The 23,741-nt window shown below is 40.8% G+C and overlaps 1 protein-coding gene across 4 annotated transcripts in view; it reads left to right on the top strand.

The window, feature by feature from the left end:
* The window catches only part of SLC9A9 (solute carrier family 9 member A9), a 193,556-nt gene that overhangs the window by 5,459 nt on the left and 164,356 nt on the right, over window positions 1–23,741 (top strand). For all 4 annotated transcript variants that reach the window (XR_011740502.1, XR_011740503.1, XM_065844627.2 and 1 more), the window contains exons 2-4: window positions 544–746; window positions 4,783–4,860; window positions 5,244–5,320. Coding sequence is in view for 2 of the 4 variants with exons in the window: in XM_065844627.2 (XP_065700699.1) it covers window positions 544–746; window positions 4,783–4,860; window positions 5,244–5,320 (358 nt within the window). In the remaining 2 variants the exon portion in view is untranslated. The remainder of the gene's footprint in view (window positions 1–543; window positions 747–4,782; window positions 4,861–5,243; window positions 5,321–23,741) is intronic.

Genomic DNA, 23,741 nt, shown 5'->3' with positions numbered 1-23,741 from the left:
CAAATAATCCCAGTCTTAATATTCCTTTCCTTCTTTCTGCTTTTATTTTCCCATGTTTATACAGTCTCAAAAATACATGCAGTCTTCTACAGAAAGCAGAATGTACCTGAGGATACTGTGTCAGAGTTTTGCCCCCACGAATGAAGTGTGTAAAATCACCAAAAGTACAGCTGATTATTTTGCGCTCAGTACAGCACATTAGTTATGGAGGCATCTCCCCTTTCTGCATATCTATTGAAAATGCGGTGACTGAGCAACTCAGCTTATAACTATATCAGAATGATTCCAGCAACTGGATCACAAAAATAGGAGTACAACTGAGCATGCATCAAACCAACATCTGTATCCTAATGAATTGACCCTTTTGGAAGAATATTTTATGGTTGTCCATGAAATGTTGAGTGAGGTGTACCTCTGTGGAGATGGAAACACTGAGAAGGAGGTGTCCTAGCTCCAAATTAATAATTGTGTGCCATCAGATACTTTAAAGTACCTGAGTGTCTTTGGTTTTGTGTTTTATGTTTCTTTTTTTTTACTCTCCAGGGCTTGTAATGGGATTAATTATACGATACGCAACAAAAGCATCAGATGTTGAAAGTGGGACTGTTTATGAATGTGAAAAGCTGAAATCTGGGCCATCCACTCTACTTATTAATATAACTAATCAGGTCTATGAATATCAATACAAAAGAGAGATCAGCCACCACAACGTCAATGGTCACCAGGGCAATGCAATGCTTCAAAAGGTAAAACCTTATTTTTGTTTTAAACTGTCTAAGAATTTCTTTTATTTACACCATTGAGAGAGGAAAACAAGTTTCAAGCTAAAATGTGACACAGAAAGACTATGCTGAATTTAGCGTGAGAAGGGTGAGGAAAGAGAACAGGAAAGGAAATAAGATGCGGTAAAAACCTGAGCACCGTTTCGCATACAGCTGTCTGTATGCTGGCAGAACAGCTGCCTGACCTCTTTTAGGTGACAGTCCCACCTCCTGCAGACACAGTGTTCACTTGCACACACAACTGTTGCCCTGGATTCATTGCCACCAGAACTTTATAAACCCCACTGATATCTTTGTGTCCTCTGTCTGTTCTGGCAGCTTAATGCAAGGGAGGTTTACCTCCTGTATACAACAAAGGTGACTACAAACTATGGACATTTTACAAAATATAAACCTGTAAATATGTAAACCTCCATAGATAAGTGGGGGGTTTTGTAATGCAGAAATGCATGACAACATTCCCAAACATCCACTCACTGCTGCAGTGGTGCTCAGCCGGGGTTTCACTGGCTGCCCCCAAGCTTGGGGAGACAACGTTGTGGGAATTCAGGCTGGATGCAGAAAGGGAGTTATGGGAGAAAGTTTACAGTCTTTTACAATGCCATGGCCTTTTCTGTGTTCCAATATATAACAATTAAAATGTTTTACTTTGTTAGTATATTCTCTCCCCACCCTTGCAATATTTACTTCCTGTAACATTCACTTTCTTAAAAAAATTACAGCAATTTAAGGAACTCATGAGTGCAGAGGGACTTTTTAAAAGCTGGATTTTATGCTCAAAGACATCAGATACTCACATGAAGCTTCTAAGCCCTTAGCAGTGGGTTTTTTTTACAATATTGCAATATATTATTTTCCAAGTTGATCTAGCACAGTAATACACGTTCCTGTGTATTATAGTGGTTATCATTATAAAAACTTTAAAGTTATGCTTAGAATGTACACTGGGGAACTCAGCAGAATTAGGATTTGACCATCTGCTCAAATTCCTTGCTGATGCAGCACCGGACTCTGCCATTCTCAGAAGGACCCAGAGTGTCAAGGGCTGTTACAGCTGTGGTGGGTGGAGACAGGAAAACACTGGGGCAGTCAGGCTAGGCAGATTTTGCTGAATCTTCATCTCCTTTCCTGCTAGTTGGTTGCAAGGTTTGTTGTAGTCAAAGGGTGTGTTTAGTTTCCAAGGTATATTTACTAATCCATTACATTCACACATCTTCATCAAACCCATTACATTGAAGCTGACTCGTGTTACAAGCAAGGAGGAGCACCAACTCCCACTGAAGTTTTGGTTGCCTTTACGGGGCATGGCCCAGTCTTCTTTCCACGGTCTCACTTTGCTGGAAAATTCTTAAAAGTGGCAACTGTGAATTGTGGGTTTCTCTATATTACTGAAGAGGCCTCAGCCTGCCTGGATTTTCACTCCTTTTTCCTTTAAAATCATCTGGCAAATGCCTTCTTAAAGAAATAATTAAAAAAGGAAAGAGAGAGGAATTCAGCAGTATTTCGGAGAGAATACCAATGCATGGCAACCTTCCTGACTGGCAGAAGCACTAACGTAAAAAACAGAAAATATGATCACATCATGCACTGCTTTTGTACAATTGTAATTCCCTTTTCATCTAAGAGTTTACTAAGTGTGTTTATCAGAAAGAAGAGACTGTGCCATGACTTACAAACATGTATTCCTTAGAACATGGTTTTGGGTAATAAAATTTGCAGTCAGGATTTCTGGTGCCTATGGAAAAAATACTTCAACGTATTCGCTGTATTAATTCCAAAATTAACATGGGGGGCTGTTAGTTTATAAGTGAAGAAACTTCTTTTCCTACCATGTTTTCAATGTTTTCATGTTTTCCTTTCATGTTTTCAACTTCAGCATAGCTAAAGTTGCTGCCACATTATTTGTCAGCTTTATAATTCAGAGTAAGCAGAATGGAAAACAGGCTGAGCTCTCACTTCCTGTTTATCAACTCAAGCTATCAGTAAGAGAGAAGTAAGTCTGTAGGCAGATCTTACTCTTTTGAAGCTAAATAGTTCATCTAGATTACTATAGCCTTAAAATAGCACTTTTTCTGGACAAAGGACCTGCAAGCCTTTGTATTATTATATTCTGTCTCTTTTAAAAGCACTGTCCTGCGATCCGAGGCCTGGTTCCAGACCAATGACAGAATAGTAAGCAGTACACAGGCGAATTAAAATACTTTTTTCTCCACCAATGCTGTAGTTTTAAACAGAACTCTATTTTATTGAAAGCTACTTGTAATGAATTGCAGGTACTTAACACTGTCCTTGGTCCCTCTCTGTGCCTGAAGTTGAAGGTAATTATGAACAGTGTACCAACAACAGCTGGAGTAAGGACTTTTTGCCTTGCCTAACATCATCCTCATTCTAGCATGACTTTTAAAATTTTAATGGGTATTTTATAAACTGTTTCTGGCTGTTGAGGAAACAAAAATGTATTACATTACACAGGCATTTGAGTGTAACAATCCACATAACAGAGGATGAAGTGGTGCTGGCTGCTGTGGCAGCCAGCGCCCTGGAACGGGAACTGCGAAGAGACTAACCCAGGAGTGCACCTGCGGTTCTGAAGGCAAACAGAACCTTAGCTGTGTCTTTGCAGAAAATCCAGTTAGTCTTTGCAGAATGGCTGAACCTAGTCCTTACATAATTGAGGATATAAGAAAATCTAGCCCTTATCTTACTGAAGATATAAGGAAAGCCCTTTGCCTATAAAACAGATACAAAATATGTAGGCAATAGGACAGCATCAGTGCCTCTTAGATTTCATAACACAGGGATATGTTGCGTCTTCAGGAACACAGAGATTGATAACTGTCACCAGAAGCAAATTACAGTTTCATTGCCATGACAATATGACTTATGATGTGAGCACATATAGAAATAAAAAAGACAGCAAGGAACTGAGGATGTTACTAGTAAATTAGTTGAGCTGCTAATAATTAAGGCCATCATAACACCATCAAATCAAAATCTGGAAGAAAAGACTTTATGCCATTTGTGAATTTCATACCTGTGTAGGCAATCCTTTTGTTAAAAAGGACAATTTGGCTTTGCTAAACTTACATTTTGTTAAGAAGTAGAAATAGCTAGTTACTGCAGAGAGTCTAGAGCTTATTTTGTTGCAGTCAGGCAAAAACTGATTGACTGGATTGGACTGATTATACTTTACAAGATGTGTTACAATGGAAATTATGCTAGAGAAGCAGTCAGCAGATGTACTGAGAAACTTTAGGACAAGAGAAATCTGTGCTGGCAGGTTAGCAGAAATGATCATACAGTTATAGTTTAATGAGTTATATTGCATCTGAGCTACATTACCTAGCCCCATGAATGTTGCTTGCCTGCTGAAAATGTGACATTAAATAATTTTTTTATCACTTTTAGGTTAACTCAAGTGAAGTAACGAAGATAGTCAAAGTATGCACAGTTTTCATGTGCAGTAGTTCAAGAAAGCTCATATTAGCTGACAGCCAGTGGTTCATTAAGCAACATTAGCAAGCTCTGTCTGTGCCTAAATAGGTATGCTTCAAAGGAAACATTACCCTGGTTTTGGTAGGGTAAGCCTTTTCTTTTATCATCATTCTGTATGTGGGGAATTGAGGCACAACACCAGCGATGTGTCTTCCCTGAAATTGAACAGGAATTCCAGGTCTGAACCAGGAATTAAGCCATGGGACTAAGCTGGATGTCTGGTAGTGCAGATGTTACCACAGGTAACACTGCTTCTGTGTGTTCCCCATAAAGTGGTACATGACTGATATCCTTCTTTAAGAAAAGCTTTTCAAGTAGTATTCTGCATATATGAGGAGTAAGGAACTATACATTGATATTTTTAAGAAAACAACTCAGAATAACATTCTGGCACAGACATTGAAGCTGATCCTGAGATTAATCCTGATAAGAAGTTACAATTAAAACCTGTCAAATTAAATGCTATTTTATGTGTCCTTACTCTCTCTTTTGTCCTTTCTGGTAGATGACATTTGATCCTTCCATCTTCTTCAATATTTTGCTGCCACCCATTATATTTCATGCTGGATATAGTTTAAAGAAGGTATGTGTCTCTTTCTTACATTGCAAAAGTGACTGAGTATGGTTACTACTTCATAAATCCAATAGGCCAGTGACAGTAGAAAGAGTCAGTTAACAATTAGATTACATGGGAGGAATTTAACAGGAATGGATGAATATGAAAGATGCACGGACCTCATTCTGCTCCCTTTCTGCATCTGTACAAAGATTTGATTGTGAGGTTTATAACACTCGGTCATTCCTGTTTTCAGAGGAGACCATCTTATATTAATCTTTTATTTCATCTTATATTTTAGATATGGGTTGTAGCAAATGGCACTTCTAAGATGCAGTGTTTCAGCTAGGTCTGAATGTTCTTGTATTTACTGTATTACAAAGGACTTTTTTCCAAACTTTCCTCCCCAGAGACATTTTTTTCGTAACTTAGGATCGATTTTAACCTATGCCTTTTTGGGAACTGCCATCTCCTGCATTGTCATAGGGTAAGTACATGCATGCTGCTATTATTGCTGAAGTCATTATTAGTGCTCGGTGTTTTTTTCAGTTAAAAACTGAAATGTAAAAGGAATTGTGGACCCTGCATTTTCAATATACTTCACAACTTATGGAACAGATCAACTAATTCTTTATCAGGGAATGCTGGGATGGAAAAAGCAAAACTCTTGGATAGTACAAACTGCCCAAGACATTCAGGAAAATGTGTCCTTCCTTTCTGATCGATGACTGATGCAAGCATGAACTGCTTTCTACAACCCTGCAGCTTTAGCCATCTGTTCTGAGAAACAGAACCATTCTCTCAAATGAAATTCCATGCCTCTAACCAGAATTCCTTCTAGGGGAGAGCAGATCTTTAACACAAAAGGACTTTAAATCTCGAAAAGGGGAGGAAGAAATACCTAGTGGCAGATATGTTAAGTAACTGAAGTAATTTCAAAGACTATATGAAACTTTTTCGTGGAAGATCATGCAAAAAGCCTCAGTCTGGCACTATGTTGAACTAGAGTTCAATGATTTTAAAACTGTTCTTTTATAGGTATATCATCATATCTGTCTTGACACCCTAGATTCCTAATAAACAGGTAGCTCAGTAAGCATAATGTACCTGAGGCGCTGTGGCTATTAAATGTTTTGGAAGTTATGGTCACTCCAAATGTCAGGAAATTTTAAACTCCACAATGAAAAGCAACATTCAAAGTACGATCAGCTTCTGTGCTGAAATACCAAGGAGTGCAAGCTCCGTATGTGGCTGTCTCCCCTCCGTGCGAAAAAAACTGCTGAATATCTGTGGGCTAAGGACAAAGGATACCTTAGATTTCAGATAAAATCTGTAATTCCAGTGGACAATGCGCCATGTGTCTCACTTGTTAGAGTGGGAAAGCTTAATCTTGCTTTTCTTTCTGAAATTTTGCTTTCCTTGAGAAATGGCACCTCATCCTCTCACCTCTCCTATTGCTTGTTCTCCTCTGGAAAAGAATGTGAGGCAGAAAACCCTGGATCTTGGGGATCCTTCTTTTCTAATGGGGAATAGATGTGGAGTTTTAAAAACCCAGAATATACAGAATTTCACAAAATGACATAATTAAACAATCAGAACAATTTCCTGCCTGGTTACTTGGTGTCCTCACATTTAGACCTCCCTATTCATTTCTTTGTGAGGCTCTACAGCTTGTGACAGAGCTCCAAAAGCACTTATCCGCGTGAAAGAGAAACATCGGTATCCCAGCACGGTCACTTGGGGGTGGATACCTGCTCAAAGATCCATGACATTCACAGCTTGGACAGCTACACCACTCATTTTTTCCCCTGTTGTTTTTTACACCTCTGTATGACCCTAGGTCTTGGAGCTGATTCTTTTCATACCCATATGCAAATAGCACCCCAAAGGTTAGAATTATAAATTCAGTAAAAAAAATCTACATTCCAATAACAATTTGAGCTGAATACTAGCACATTGCTGAGGTAACAGTGGTTCTGGATCTCATTAGGACTCTTCCTCTGCTTCTTCTCACTTGTTTTAGCCATTGACCATTTCTCTCCTGCAAAGCAGTTGGTAATAGCTCTGTGAGACTGCAGAAAAGCAGTAGGGCTGTCCGTCCCGGTGATGCTCTTAAACATGCATTTGGTTTAGGAGCTCTGACATGTGTCATTGCCTTTAGTAAGTGGAAAATGCCAGAGCAGCTTCGATAAGCTTGTTAAAACAAACATTATATCTTGAATCTAGTCTAAATTCCAAATACTGTCATTCCTGAGAAAAATCATACAGTTTAAGTCTCTCTGAGGCTTTCCCTGACACAGGGTGGGCAGTCCCTTGCTGTAACAGACTACTTGAGTTCCACAGACTCAGCGAATAATTTAGGTTGGAAGCAATGTCTGGATGCCTGCAGTCCAACCTCCTGCTCAGTGCATAACTGGCTTCAAATTTAAATCCAGTTCCTCAAGGCCCTGTCCAGCTGAGTTTTGAGTTTCTCAAAGAATGCAGATTCTACTGGTTCTCTGGGAAACCTGTTCCAGTGTTTAACCACCCTCACTACAAAGGTTGTTTTTCTGTATATCTAACCAGGATTTCCCTTGCTTCACCTTGTAACCATTGCCCTGTAACCATCCTTTCACTATGCATCCCTCAGAAGGTGGCTTTGTATTCTCTATAACCACCTGTTAGCTGAAGACGGCAGTTACCACACCTCCTAGTTACAAGAGAAAGCTGAGCTGCTTTTCTACAGGCTGGAATAACTTTGCCCTTTATCTCTTCTCAGACATCAGGCCTATCAGCCCCCTAATTATCTTGATAGTTCTCTGCTGGACTGTCTCCTATCAGTCTTGTCCATGGGGTCCAAGACTGGACACATTATTCCAGATGCCACCTCACAGGTGACATAAAGAAGAGCCTAATCGCTTCTCTTTACTTGCTCCCATGAACACAACACGGTTTGCAGTTGTCCTCCATAGCTGCAATTATGAAGTTCACTTCTGACCCAGCTTGTATCTTCCAGGACTCCAGGGGTGTTCTGCACATTGGTCTCTGGCCAGTCACGCACCCATGTGACTGTTGCATGGATTTATTCCATCTTTGCAACATGTGTCTGGATATTAGATGTGTCCTGATGACTGACTGTGAGTTGAAGCAGCGCTGAGCTGATGCTACCCAGTGAGCCTATGGAAACTGGGCTGCTGAAAAATTAAATGAACTTCCACCTCTGCCTGTTTTTTTTTACCTTTTAGGAAGGAGCAGGGAGAAGAGCCAGACTTCAGCTTTTGCAAGGAACAGTGCTCTCTTCCCTTTGATTTTACTTTTAATAAACTGTGCTATCTGATGGGTTGCATCTTCTAGAATTCATGCCTGTGATAGATATTTTCAATTTGACAGTGGAAGAGTGCTTAAGCATGTCCAAAAATCCTGATACTATAGTAACAACCTGTCAGAGCAACATGTGAGGTGCTGAGTGGCAGGGGGAGTAGAAAGATTTGCATTTTTTGCCCACCTGAAATCATCCTGACTTCTTAGATCAGCATTCTCGGTGCCATCCAAGGCCAAGATACCTGTGCAAAAGAGCAATGACTTAAGTTGTCCTTATCTGTGATTTTTTATTCAGTTTCGCTTGCATTCTCTTGAAATGCTATGCCAAAACCACATTTTAGATACTCAGAATGCAGCATGTTTGCTGTCATTCATATTTTTCCAGCCTGCCTTCTACATTTGGCAAGGCCTGATTTTTCTGAAATTTAAAGCTCTGTGAGTATGCAACTCAAATAGCGAACTTATTTGCAGACAAGTTTGATCAGTCTGTGTGGCTGCAGTGAGAATTTTACTTGAATAAAGCTGAGAGAAAAGTAGAATTTCGATCAGAAAAAAAGAGAGTAATTGTAGTTTTGAGACAGTGAAGTTATGAAATACAAACAGCTGATAATACTGCTGTTAGGAAGAGTCATTCCAAGATGATCATTGTTTCAAGCGAATAGATGTAGGTGTTTATATAAGCTACTCAGTTTGCATAGCCTTCTCTGGCTGAAGAGGTGGTACTTCCCCATATTCCAATTAGAGCCAAAGTTGCTTTGTTTGGTCTGATGAATTCCAGTACGTGCCTGTGAGTGCATGGATGCTTGCTTGAGAATAAGCATAACAGATTGTTTTGTGGTAAACAGTGCTTAAAAGTGCACTTCTAATTAAAAAAACAAAACAAACAAAAAACCCCACATAGAATCAAAACATTCTTTTTGTGCATCTGTGTTTAACTGCAATGACTAACAGTTTGGACAAAGAAGTATCATCTGACATTTAAATGAAAGTGTAAGGGATAAGTCATCATACTTGATTCTCACAGGCAGTCAAGAATTCTTTCCCTTGCCATTCCTCGCCATTCTACAAATGAATATTCAAATGCGTGTTTCATATGATCACTAAAAGTTCAAAATAGAATAGAATTTTCTAAATTCTTTCTTTCAAAAACTGAATCTTAAATGCTTTTTAAAACCAGATTTTTTTTTTCAAAGATAGACATGCACATAAATGAATACAAATTTGTAACAGATAAGGAAAGAAACATCAAGAAATATGAAATACTACTCCAGATATTTTTGAAGAAAAAAAAAGGCATAAAAATTGAGGTTTCCATCCTAACCTTTCTATGAAAGTAGACATTTTCCTTTCAAATGTCTCTGGTATCGATATTCCATCACCTTGTGAAAATGTTTTTTCTTTACTCTTACCTATGCACTTTTAACAGCCCCGCTTTGTGCCTCCTAAAGGAGGAAGCAATGGGCCGAATAAATAACAGCGTTGCTAAAAAACAGAAGTAGCAAGAAACGTTCAACTACATGGGCATGGTGCATCTTGACATAACTATGCAGTCAAAGATTTAGTTCTCTCATCAGTTCACCTATCCAAACATACTTCTAAAGATTAGGAAACAAATTCCTTCCACTGGCTTACAACTTAGACTATTTACAATTAACCAGTGTTGGTGCAGAAAACAGCCTTTCAAAAAAACCAAAGAAGTTACTCTATGTGTGTGTGTGTATGTATTCATTTCCTCCTGAAAAGTTAGTTATTTTACAGCCTTCATCTCAAGTATAAGTAGCTTTCTCTGGCCTTGTAGAAACAAGAGATAGGACTATTGATATTGATACATTGATATACTGATATATTGACAACGTCCCGGCAGACACAGGTTCGCTCTCTCGTTGAGCACATGGCAGCACTTGCCTGAGAGGTTCATGATGCAATAGTTATGTTTACTGAACACTGTGTGATTCTGGGGACTTCTTTTTTCTTAGATATTTCAGTAGTTTGGCAAATGCTAGATCGAAGTTTAGTTTGGCTATTGGCATGTTCTATATCACTTCCTGACTGAAGCTTGATGGAACATACAAATGGTGTCTGCTGATGTGAAGTGGTATAGAGTTTATAATCTAACTATTCTTTGTCAGTTGAGGGCTACGGATAAACTTTCCAACTTGGAGAATAAACACTTGTAGCTACGTGTTGCAGTGGAGCAAAACCAAATGTTTGGCTTGAATCTGCTGTACAGTGCTATGGGATTCTTACGGATTTTGGAAACTGTTTCTGCAAGGAAAAATGGGGCCAGGTTAAGGGTAACAGGAAAAAATATCCTTGTTACTGAGCCCTGCATAAACTAGGCAAATGTCTTTACAAGGATTATCTGCTGCTACACCAGCTACACTTTTCCTTCCCAGACGATCACGTTTGTATTAATTCACAATTAGTTCTCGTACAAGTAGTATTTTTTTTCTAATTAAAATATTTTTTTCTACTGCTTGTTCCCACCAAATGACGCAAAAAACTCCAGAGCCATCTTTCCTACACAGGCAATCTGTAAATAGCTAATGTTTCACCTCCCCACAAGAAAACATAAAAGCTTTATTTTTGGTACAAACAGAAACTGGTGAGGGGGAGTGTTAAAGTGTCTTGATGCTGTAGAGATTATCTGAGGGAGAAAAAGGGAAAAGTTATACATAGGCCATTTGCCCTCCTCAGTGGTAAAGCCCCCTGAAATCAGATGTGTGGCTTTAATGATTTCTGTCTATCTTTTGAAGGCAGATATTCAGCCTATGACTGGAAATAAAAACAAAACTAGTAAGCAGACATTCATTTGAATATAGTATAACTTTTGTAAGCATATAGTACCTGTGTTGGTACTCTTTTTGGATTTTTTGGCTGCCTTCCTATTCCATTTTGGTGTGAATGTGGGTGTTTTATTTGTCATGAGGCAGTGTTCTGCCATTTTTGCATTGACTTGAGGAAATTCAACAGGCACTCACAGCTTGGTGCCCCAGTATGGTCGCTTTGATTCTGTGGTCAGTCCACATTGACAAGAATTCTCTTGCTGTCTGTGGAGTTGCAAGCTGCAACTCACAGCTGCAGTTGCAAGGGGTAGTTCCCACTTATTGCTTTTGTTTAAAGATGTTTGGTGAATCTGAAATGGGTTAGTAAAGGATGAGTTTAGAGAAGCGTGCAAGTATACTCTTGCTGTGATATCTGGGGGGCAGGAATTTTGCAAAGAAAGTAAAAAAAAATAATAAGAGGCTTTCTCTTAAGCAATTCTTAGAGAGTTCTGGCAGTCCTAAAAGTTATAAAGTAGTGAAAAAAAGCCTCTGATTTGCATGACTTGTCAACTTATGTATAATAAGCTGTGTTAAATCAAGACACTGATATAAAATAGTGTTTCCCAGGCCACTAACACCCACACAGAGCTGGAAGTTCTTCCAAGATGCATTCAAGTATGTGTGTTGCTGTGAGTTCAGTCAGAATTTGTAGCTATTTCACAATGAACATCTGACATTGTTTACTGCAGCAGAGTTGATCATGCAGGAAACACAATTTTTCTTCTCATAAACAGATGTGGTGAACAGCAGGGTATAATTATTTGTATCTTCCAGAAGAACCCCTCAGCATACTAAGGATATTGAAGGAATTGTATTATGGCAAACACTAAAGGTGTGGGACTGCAGAGACAAACAGGACCTGGAATACTAGGAGGCTCACCCAAAATGATGATTAATTTGGTATTTGATACCAATATGTTCTCCAGGAATCCAGGAAAAAAAAAAAAAAAAAGAAAAAAAAAAAGAAAAAAAAGAGGAATTGGTGAATTGTTTGTAAAGTGCTTGGCACTGCTTCAGGGTGAAAGGTGTAACAGAAATTTAAAACAGAGGAGGAAAACCCTGTTCTACTTCAGTAGCATGGATTGACCTGCAACCTTTAGTCTCTTCAAACTGACGGGTTACTGATAGACAGGTAAAATGCTGACCAGCATTTGGAAGGGTACAGGCAGTAGCTCATTGGTGTGCTTGACTTCGAGCAGAAAGTGAGAGGGTGACACAGATCTCCTGCCTGTTACCTTGAAAAATTCATAATAAGCCAACTCAGAAGATGCTCTGTTCACCCACCCACCACCGTTTTACAAATCCCTCTTCTGAGCCAGTTAATGAAAGTACCTTTGCGTCTGATAAATCTTTTATGGAGCACAACTGCTATTAGGCTGAAATGTTTTGTAAACGCGCCTGCTTTCATGATGGCTCTGGGATAGATGCTACACTCAGTGGAGACAAAACCTACAAAAGCTGGCCTGATCAGATAGTCAGATTCTCCACTGACATTTAAATAGTATACAGAGCTTTTCTCCAGTTCCTGGTTGTTAAGATGACAATGAACCATCTAAGATTTTTCACTAGCCTTACTGTCCTCTTAATACTTTCTGCCTGAGAAGACCTCCATTACATTTGACTCCATATGATACATTTGACAGTGCTGGACAAATCGATAGACATCAATTGTAATTTAAAAAAGGTCTGACTTGATATAAGCAAAAATTTTTTCACCATGAGGACAGTCAAGCGTTGGAACAGCTTGTCCAGAGACGCTGTGCAATCCCCATCCTTGGAGGTTTTCAAGACCTACGTGGCTAAAGCCCTGAGCACTCTGGTTTGATCTCATAGCTGACTCTGCTTTGAGCAGGGGTTTGGACTAGAGATGTCCTGTGGTCCCTTCCAACCTAAGTTAGTCTACAGTTCTGTGATGCTATAAACAACATACATTACAGCAGAACATACTCTGCCCCTAGTCCATTCCTTTTAGACATTTTGTACTTTCAATATTTCTACCATTTTTTCTTTTGATTCAATTACCTTAGTCCCCATCATCCCATACCAAACAATTCATTTCCCAGGCAGTTTTCCTTTCTCATCACCTTTTTGTTGAAGTATAGAGTTTGCAATAAAAAAGCTTACTGAAGAAAAATTACTGGGATTATTTCAGTTCCTGCTGCAACAAGGACTTTATGCATGAAGATGGCTCTTAAAATGCTAATGAGCCTCTGTTCATAGCCTGCTCCTGCCTTAAGCAAAAGTCACTTTCATTTCTGTAATGTGCTGATTGAACATTTCCTTGCTCTTTGCACCATCACCTCTCCCAGCAAACCACCCTCCCTCTGAAGCTTAGAAGTAACCAAAAGTAACATTTCATGTTAAAAGACCACAACCTCCACTCCTTTTTGACCTTTCCCTTCCTGGGAGCATGAGTGGTTTTTGATTGCTTTTATCTGTTATGTGGTATTTACGTGCACGCTGCAAATTTTGAGCAAGACGATGTCACTGGTTTAAGAAAAAAAAATTAAAAAATAAAAAAACACACCACAAACTTGATCTCTAAAAAGACAATGACTAATAATGAAACTGCAACAAGAATGTGAGGTCATACACAGACACGCTGGCTGACCTAGATACTGCACCCCTGATGCTTTTTGTAGCCTCCTTATGTTGTACTACTGCTGTTACCCAGACTGAAAAAGAAAAACAAAATATTTTCTAAATTGTTCACCTTCCTTTCACCCATCCTTACAGCCCCCTCAGTGGTGAACATAAGGAAAGACTCATTTTGCTGAGGAATAGGGATTATTTTCAGAGTTCTGTCAGCCTAATTGATTTAATTCAAGTGAGACTGCACATGAAGACATCAGGTGTGTTCCCTGAGAGTGATCTTCATTTATTTAATTTTGGGAGAGGAAAGCGTGTGTGTTTATGTAATCTCTGTGGAACCTGAGTATCATAAAATGAAATTCAGAAAGCAGAGGAGCCTATCTGATGTTGTTCAGTCCTCTTGCAAATCACGTTATCCGGTTTATGCAGTTGCCCTCTATCGTTCATAGGGATATGGATACAGCTGATTTCAGTTTCTCTCCCTTTAACCAACGTTCTGAGTGAGACTGCCCTTCACCACTCTTTTGTCACAGTCATCAAATAATTTAGGGTGGAATTGACCTCGGGTCCCATATCCTGATGAAAACAAGGCTAATGTCAAAAGTCAGAGCAGGTTACTCTGAGCCTTGTCTGGTCAAGTTTTGAATGCACCTCAGTATCCATCTCTGAGGAACATCATTAGGAACCAAGTGCTAGCTGGATTTCAAACCGATGTTCATTAGTTTTTGAGCCCAGCAGGAGGGTGGTTTTCCACCCACAAGTCCTTCCATAGTGAGTGACTTGATTTAACCAGCTTTCACTGATCTTCCTATTAATGCTATCTCATCTGGTCCATACAGAAATCCCCCATCTATCCTATAGCATAGCATTACTGTCTAACCTGCCTACTACGCAGACTTTCTCATTCAGAGGCGTTAAAATACTTTTAAAGTTTGGGTAGACTTCTAGAAAACAGAATATTGCTCTCACTTTAGATTTGTAAAAATGCACTTGCTTACAGGTGAAGGGATGGGACTGTTCCAACAGTGCCTGTAGCAGAGTTGGGAGGCAACTCCGAAGCCCCATGCCCTGCCCTGGTCCCCGGGCTGTGATACGCCACATGCTGTACAGCTAGGAGGGTCTGAAAAGCACTTTTTTGCCATCATCATTCAGGTACCTCAAAAATTCACATACTATGTAAGAGAGTGTGGCCTCGGTGAGGCCAGCATCAAAGGGCACAGCCAGAGCCAGCGGGCTGGCAGATGTAGCTGGGTTATTTAGAATCTGCTTTCCTGCCCAAATCACAATCCCGTTTTGACATCTTTCCAAAACAGCCCTCAGCTGTGGCCAAAAGGAACATTTGTGTTTCATCCTGAGTCAGACAGTCAGTGCAAGAGCCTTGCTCATGGTTTTATGAAGACTCTGAATGGTCCTATTTTACAGTTGAACTTTACCGTATGTTTACCATGCATCACGTGTGGCTGTGCTGCTTGCGAGCCCTTGCTCTGCTCCAGGCACAGCCCACCCGAAGAGAAAAAACGCATCTTAACTACTTTTAAAATACAAATAGACAAGGAGAGAAGCCGCAAATTGAAGTATTTCTCGACAGCATCCCGTACTGCAGTGAGGAAAGGATTATAACAGCGCACATTGGGCGCACGGTCCAGCTGCTCGGGGGTCCTCGGTTCCGCTCCAGCTCCCGCCCGCTCCGCACTCCAGCGCCGGCGGCAGCCAGCAGGTGGCGCCCGCGCTCTGCCCGCGCCGTGTCCCCCGGGCCGGGCCGGGGCCGGTTTAAGACGCTGCTCAGCTGGGCGCGGCTTAACCGCAGCCCCACGGCAGCCCACCCTGCGCTCCACCCGGCCCGGCCCCGGGTGTCGTGTCTGTGTGGCGGGGGAAGACGGCGAAGCGCTGGCTCAGAGCCCAGTGAGCACCCCAGGCGCAGTGCGGCACGGCGGCCCCCGGGGTCAGGCTGGCGGGGAACAGCGAGACTGAGCTCAAGTTCAGAGCCGGGGTTTCCTGGGCACTGCCTGTGCCCTGCGTGTGCGTGGCTCAGCGGGGAGAGTCGGCAGTCAAGCTGATCCAAAGGCAGATTTTGTGTTAGTTTTTAGATTATTAAATAAAAAGATTGATGATGAAAAGCAACATTTCATCTCAACTTTTTTTCAAATGCCTGCTTTCTACTTAGACTTCTTCTCTAGGTCAGTGCTGGGGGCACCCATCCACATGGTGCGCCAAGTTTGGGGGCATCCACATTCGGGATAGCTGGAGTGAGGCAATGTTTCTGTTCCAAACTGGGTGGACCAGTGCCAGCAATCTTGTTCACTGTGCGATGGGAACAGCTTCCAAAGTCTGCGGGAGCCAGGACACTCCTCTTTCCTCCAACTTCCAGCACTGGTTGTAAGGGTATCCTAGGAGTTACCCAACCCTTTACACATCACTCACTCTTTGAACACTGGTCTGCCCAAGTATTCTGAACACCACAGTAAATTAAGCAATTCTGATAACTATTATTAGAAAACTAGGGGTGTCATGGTCACAGTCTTTTAGCTAAAATTGTTGTCCAGTATGCCTAAATGTCAGGATGTTAATAATCAGCCTGATTTTCAAATGTTTTCACTTAGTTTTCTAAGTATGGACAGAGTTACTGGAATCATAACACAATGATTTAAGGACATCACTAGCAAAATGACATTAGTTATGGGAACACTTGCAGGATTGGACGTGACTCAGAAGCCTGAACTAGTTGTTACAACACGCTCCTAGTAAAAGGAATAGATTGCAAAACCCATTAGCAGTTGCAGCCTCTGCTTGGCAAATTGCAGCCTCATTAGAAATCTTGGCAAGATGACGGGGGTTTTACATTGCTGATCCTCTTGTTAGCCCCTCAAGTGTGTGAGTGAAGCGCTCTTTCGGGAGCAGTTTGAGGAAATGAATGTTGTAAATATATTTCCTTGATAGGCAAACAGATGCTCTCTGTCTTTGGGGCTATCAAACTGGTGCACTGACAAACACACAACTCACTTAAAAATAAATGGGAAGAGAAGGTAGTAGTTAAACCTGCCAAAAACTAAGATCTAATGACAGTTACACGGACATAAATTTTGTCATATTTTCCCAGTGAGCCAAGACACATAAAGTAACATAAAGTAACTTCTCTCTCTCTCTGCAAGACTGTCTCTGCAACGATGTTGTGTTCTATACAATTCTTATATATGACAAGGATTATGTATATATATGAAAGAAGAGATTAATGACATATTGACCTGCAATGCATTAACATTACTGTAGGGCAATATCAGCTGTTATCGGACAGGCAGTAGGTGATCCTGTTCGCAAGCTCCGCTGATACAAGAAATCTGTATAATTAGGAATAGGTCTGCCACAGGTGTCCACAAGCACTCCCTCGTGTCCCTCACACCACAGTCTGGCTGAAAGCATTTGTGATGCATGTATTAAAGGAGCCTTATTATCTCGTAACTGTGCCTGGGAGCTAAGAATGTAGCAAGACCTTTCTCCTGCTAGTAGAGCAATTGAGTAAGAGAAAAACAGAGAAACTAGTAACAAAGCCAGGATAACAAACCGATGTGCTATTACAGTAGGAAGGGGGGTATCATCAGCTGGTGGTCAAAGTGCATTTTGAGGGAAGGGTACTTTTTTTCAGTGTTTGCCCTGGGAACAGGTGCCTGTTAGTGAAATGTGTAGGACTCAAATATATGTCCATGAGCGGTCAGGTCTGGCCAGGAGAAAACACTGCCTAATAGGACAGATGGCAATGGGGCACCCAGCGTTCACGAGTCTTCATTCCTTCATAGTATTCACCCTCATTCTCTGGCTGAATTGTCAGCTCATAGACTTTCAATGCAGAGACAAACAGCCACTGGGTTCTGAAGGCAAAGATGTTCAATATAATGTAAGGACAAAATCCATATTTTCTCATAGATTCTTTAAACCAGGCAGTTCTTTCCTTAGGCTGACCTGGAAGAGCTGTGGAGCACCCAGGCAGGCCACGTCCACACCAGTAGAGCACCCTGGGACCAGTTTTGGCACATTTCCCAATAACTGCGCACAACTGTTTTATGAAAGACAAACAGTTCCACAAAGCTTCTCAGATAATATTCACCCTGATTAAAGAGTCTCAGAAGGGCTTCTCTGCTGAGGAGAAAAAAATCCACACCATGAGGTTAACTTGTCGTGGGCTGTGAACAAGGCGCCTGTAGCCACACAGTTCAGAACTCGTTCTCCTCTGTGTTCTTCCCCTGTTCATTAGGTACTGGCCTCTGGGTGGCTTCTGCTTTGAAAGCATTAGTTATTCAAACCCTGCCTACGTCTCTCTTTTCAACAACAACTAACCCCATTGTGTTACAAGGACAAAAACCTCTGGTAACAGTCAGGACAGATGGCTGAACCAGGCAACACATTTCAGAGGTGTGCCACACTCCTGTGTTATCAAACCTGGTTTTATTGGCAAACCTCATTATCTTTCATATTTTCATTAAAGTGCCACACTTGAGGATATTTTTTGGTGTTCAGATGACTCATATTTCATTATTTGTAATGCCTCATTATGAAGAAAAACTGGAAAACACAATCCAAGTGCAAACTATAATCTGAACAATCCAAAGAATATTAATTATGTCATTTAATAAAAATCTTGTTTGAGGACTTACTATTTATCTTTTTATGTTTTTTTTAACATTTTGGGAATGGAAACACTGCCGTGTTATTCAGCCAATTGAATGCTCTCTTCTTCCCACAGTGATACCATATAAGCCCTTATTCTCCAGGGGATGTGTAACAGTGCAGTGCCAAGATGCTGTGCTGAGATATTTGTACCTTCATGCTTCCATTTCTGCAGGGCTTTCTGCCTCTAAAAAAATGTCTGAGTTACTTTCCCCTCTCTTTCTCACTTCTTTGATCTGCTTGATCGTTCTAGTCTAGCCTATCCTTAATTTCCTCTTGCTAGGCCATTTTGAAAGCCTCATGTATGATTTCCAATTGATAAAATTGCCACTGGGATGCCCTTTCTCTTCCTGTAGCATTGATCATCATCACTCATGAACAGATGCTGGAGAGGCAGATGATCTTTCATATGGAGCAAGGAGGACTAGGAGGAGAGTGCCTGGAGGCAGATTCAACCATTTAGAAGCACGTAGTCCCACACCATGTTGTTCACTTGCTTCGGGGAGGGAGAGGAGAGAGAGCTGAACATCAAAGTGCAACGGAAATGTAAAATCCTTAGCACTGTGATTCCTCCTTTCATCTGTGCTTTTTCTTCTGGCAAGGTGTTGCAGGCGGTTCTGCTTTCTATGTCACTGTACAGATTCAAGCTTCACTGAATGTAAATGGAGCTCCTGGGTCTGTTTTTTTATCCTTTAGAAGTTCTAACACTCACTAAAAATAATTTGAGATGGAAATTATTTTCAATCAGCAAAAGCAGGTACAAACAGTCTTTCAAACGATCAATCAAGGCTCAGGTATTCTTCAGGCCTAAGCTGCAACAGGATGGGGAAGAACAGGAAAACTGGGAACAATCCATCCTAAGGGACACCTTAGGCTGGCTCAAAATCCTGTGCTATGTGGTAGCAATAAGTTGGCTTCAGGGCCAGAAGCTTTGTTGCAGAATCCTGCCTGTCCTTCTGATGCTGTGTTACGTCCCAACTGCAGCCAGCTGAACTGTTTTAGAAAGATGTGGCAAACAAAATCTACCAAATTTGTGTCTAGAGCTCCCTATGTGGGTCTGTACTGGTTGCCGAGAACACCCCAGAACAAAGCTCAGGTGACATTTTGCAGAGTAAAAGGCTACTGAAAGACAACAATACCCACCCCCAGAAAACACGAGTTGCTTCAAAGAAGGTTTTTGTGGGTAGGACTGGCTGCTGCTTGGCGAGGTGGGGGCAGCAGAGGGTGGCAGAGCACGGTTCACAGGCAGACTGGGGGTGCTGGTGGGAGCTGGTGATCCCCCCCAGCAGCCCGAGCGGCTTCGTGCGACTGAACGGGTATTTAACATTCATTTCCAGTCTCGAGGCTTCCTCATCTATCATGGGGAACAAGATTTATTCCATGCTCCCTTGTTGCTAGTGCTGTTGCTTAACTGCAGACAGCTCTGCTATACTCTTCTGCCTCGTCTTTCATGTTCTGTTTGGATTTTACTGTACATTCAGTTACTAGAAAAAACATTGTCATCATTATTTCCTTGTGCGGCCCAAATGTCTACTGACTTCACTAGGTGTTTGACAAGTGTGAGTAATTCTGTAATGTCTCTAACTCTTTCAGTGCTCCAAAACATACATCAGTGACTATTGTACAGGAGAAATCTGTATGAAAAATAGAAAGCTGCATGTATGCACACATATAAAAAACTGTACTGTAATATAAAACGTATCACATATAAGCTAACATAGCAAGAACTCCAAACTGAAGGAAGTAGAGATCTTAAGGCCAATTTTTAAAGTTTTGTCAAGAAATTCCTGAAACACTTACTAACTTAATTACTTGGAGCTATAACAACAGACAGGCTAAACCAATTAATATTTACTCATTTCCGAAGCACTTTTTACTTTTGTGAGTAGTCTTGAAAATGCTTCTCATCTGCAGAGGCCCAGCCTGATTTAAGAAAGACTTCTCTAATGTGGCATGAGCAGTATCTAATGAACTGTGGTTCATCCTATGGTACGAACTGCTACTGGCAAGCGTCTTGAGTAACCAATTGTCCATATGAGATTAAAGAGCAAAAAAAAAAATCTGTAATTTACAGCTTACAGTAAAGCCTAAATATATACTGTGTACAACCGTGTTTGTGTGTTAAACAAATTTGACTACAGCTGCTATAGACTATCACAACCAAAAGTTAACACACTTCGTAGGCAATAGTCAGCGATGTAATATCAGTTAGTTTGTATCAGTGTCCTCCCAAGAAGGGAATGTTCTTCAGTCTTGCTCATTTAGGAACATAATCTTTCTCTGATCTTTGAAGTCATGAAAAGAAGGAGATCATGGAGGCACAGAAATTAGAGCAAGAAAAGAGCTATTAGGCCATTCCATCCCTAAAAGGTGACTGCAGTGCATTCTTGGGTACCTTGTCCAGTATCCATAAAAACCTGGGAGCATGGAAATAACAAGGGAGCAATTCTAGTCTTCAGAAATATCAGTCCTTTTCTCTATGCTTTGATCCAGCTATAGGATGAAGTAAAGCAGTAATTGCTGCCATTACAGAGAACAAAACTATTTGCATTTCTACAGTGCTTCAGCTCTAGCTGTGAATGTCTAATCAGTCCTATTGGTGGAAAAATATTTTCCAGGCTCTTGTTAAATCCATGTCTGATTGCAGTGCATTACTACAGAGCCACTTCACTCCAGCCATGTCCTGGCCCACGTTAGTAAAAGGCTGTGGTGAGAATTTTGGAAGCCAATGCTGGCATGTATGAAACATAAATATAGCAGTGTCAATGGTTCAGCAACTACTCCTTTCACCTCTAATAGCATGCTGCCCAGCACAACCCGCAAGGGTAACTGTGCTTCTGGAAGAACTGTAAAACTCTGAATAATGCATGTATAAAGATCCCATGGCACACTTTTGCAGGAATAGTGACATTTGCCGTGATATCCTTACTAGCCATAATAATTATCTTGCATTTTTCTCACCCAGACTTCCCCTGCAGTTTTGACTGTAGGCTGTATTTCTCCCTCCCGATTCTACGTGTTTTATCAGAGTGATAAGCACTAGAGCAACTGCTACATTCTGATGAAAACGTTAACTGCACAATGTGACACTGATTTATAAATAAAGTTACCCTGACTCTGAGTAAGTTGCACCTTCTTTTCTACCAATCAGTAGTGTTGTTCTGCCTTCACAAACCTGGGAACTTAAGGTCAGTTTAAGCCCAGGACACAGCTCTCAGGTCTGATGCAGCTGTAACCTGGCCAGGTCACAAATCCCAGCAGGAGAAGGAGGCAGCTGGAACAGCACAGAACTGGCACTGCCGGGCTGCTCATGTGAGCCATGGACATGCTGGAGGTGGGGACAGGTCATTCCTTACTCCTAAGTTCCAGCTCTGCTTGCTCTTCGATAACCCTTGATTCAGCTGAAAGACCCCTAATGTACACTGTAACGGCTTGTTCTTACAGCGAAAATTGAGTTTACCTTCCTGCTTTTTATTATCAGTTAATTTATGTTAGTAAACACTGTGGCTTGTAAAGCATTGTATCACATGGATGTGGTTTACTGATACATAAGTGTTTATATGATTCATCTAACAGAATTCTCCATGCCTGGAAATGCAAAGGGGACTCTTTCTCCAAGCTCTTTAGCACTCAAATATCAGTAAAATATACAAAACGTGTTCAGGGTGGTGTCAGGGACTAACAGTCATGCCCAGTGAATAGTGACGTATGTCCAAAGTTATTCATGCAGTTACTCTGCGCTTACACCCTATTGACAGGAACCAGTGTCTAGGAGTGATATTCAATCTGGGCAAGTGAAAAATAAAAGACACAAAAGTTTTTCAGTGTTATTTTCAGCTAACCAAATCATGTATGCTTATGTTATTCATGTTTGTATTTGATTTGATATGGAATTCACATGTTTAGACAAAAAATATTTGTCCCCTGGTTTGATGTTTTAGTATAAACATTCAAGAATTGTATCTCTTGTCATCCACTGTCACTATGTTAGAGGTGTTCTGAAGTCAGAATCTTTTATACAAATATCTCAATCTTTTCTCATCAAAACATTTGTTCTTTGTGTATTTACAAAGTAAATTTTCCTTGTGAAAGCAGCCAATACCTCACAACTGCATTTCCATTTAGTCAATTTAATTATCATTCATTTGCCTCACCCAGGAAACATTTAAGGCAATTTTCCACTTAATCATTTCAGCTAAAAGCCACAGTAGTAGCTTTAGATTTTAAAAACTGTCGAGCCTCATCTTGTAGAATGGAAAATTTGATTTGTTAAACAAGACACATAAGCATTATGAAGACCCTCTAATAGGAATAGCACATCCTGTAGCTGGAGATGTGCAAGCCTTGGAGTTTAGAAAAGTGCCTTTCATGAGATGCGCTGAGTCTACCTGTCCTAAAGATGTTAATTCCACAAACTGTTCAGAAATGCTGCGGTAAAACTCTTTTATATGTCTGACTTGTCCCTATGTAAGTCTTCTTAATTGGATCCTAGTACCAGTAAAACAGAATACGATTCTTTAGAAGGCTGTCCTGCCTTCAGAGGAAAGGAAATGAAAAACTGGATGGGGAGTGGAATAGATCTTGATGCTTCTGTAGATTTATGCTAGAGGTTTAATCCTACAGAATCCTATAGGTTTATGTCCTACAAACTAAAAGGAGTAAGCAATAACTTCCACCTACTGCCTTCTTCTAGCAACAACTAACCAAATTTCCTGGCACTTCCTAAGCTTAAACAGAACCTGTGCTTGGTTGTTGTCAGTGAGAAGTGTGGGTATAGGACAGAGCCACAAAATGTACTGCTGTGTGGTTGGGGTTCATACAACGTGATTTCCACTAAAAGAAGAAAAATAGAATAATTTCTACATAGGGCTTTTTACAAGGTTAATACTGATATGGCAGAAGTTTATGAATCAATCTAGGAGAGCCCAGATCTGACAAAAAGTAGCATGCACTCTGACTATCTAGTATATTCTTTGTAGTGTGGACAATAGGTTCTCATTTGCACTGTCATCCATTACCTTGAACTTGTCAGTTGCTTTTAAACATGCTCAACAGCCGAGGATTGGGAAATGGCTTCTCTGTTCTCAGCCCTCACACTCCCCAAAGAGCAGCTGCCAAATGTGCCATGTGTTTGGTTATTGGTAGTCTTTGGTCTGATGGATTTTCTGTGATAAGGCTGGAACAAGTTAGTTTAGTCTTCTTGAGGCTGAAGGTAGATATTTTTGGCAATGAATCTGGCAGAAGTTTATGGGACCCTCTTTCGTGCCAGCCGCTGGCATAAACCCCTCCCTGAGGCTGCCTGAGGAGCAGAGCCTGAAATGGACAGTGAATGCGGAAACACAAATCATCTTATTCCCGCCTAGTTTCCCAGTATTCCCACTTCTCCCACTGCCTGTGCTCCTCAGGTACGGTAACTCACTGAGCTGTCTTTGCCAGAAATGTTTTGTGGCATCAGAAAAAAGCAAAGTCCAATCTTCAGCACAACACTGTCATTATCATAATTAGCCATAATTGAAGAACTGTTTTAACAGA

Source organism: Patagioenas fasciata, chromosome 9 (assembly GCF_037038585.1).
Source record: "Patagioenas fasciata isolate bPatFas1 chromosome 9, bPatFas1.hap1, whole genome shotgun sequence".
NCBI classification, from domain to species: domain Eukaryota; kingdom Metazoa; phylum Chordata; class Aves; order Columbiformes; family Columbidae; genus Patagioenas; species Patagioenas fasciata.
Note: the sequence above shows the minus strand (reverse complement) of the source record. Positions and strands in the feature narration are given on the sequence as shown.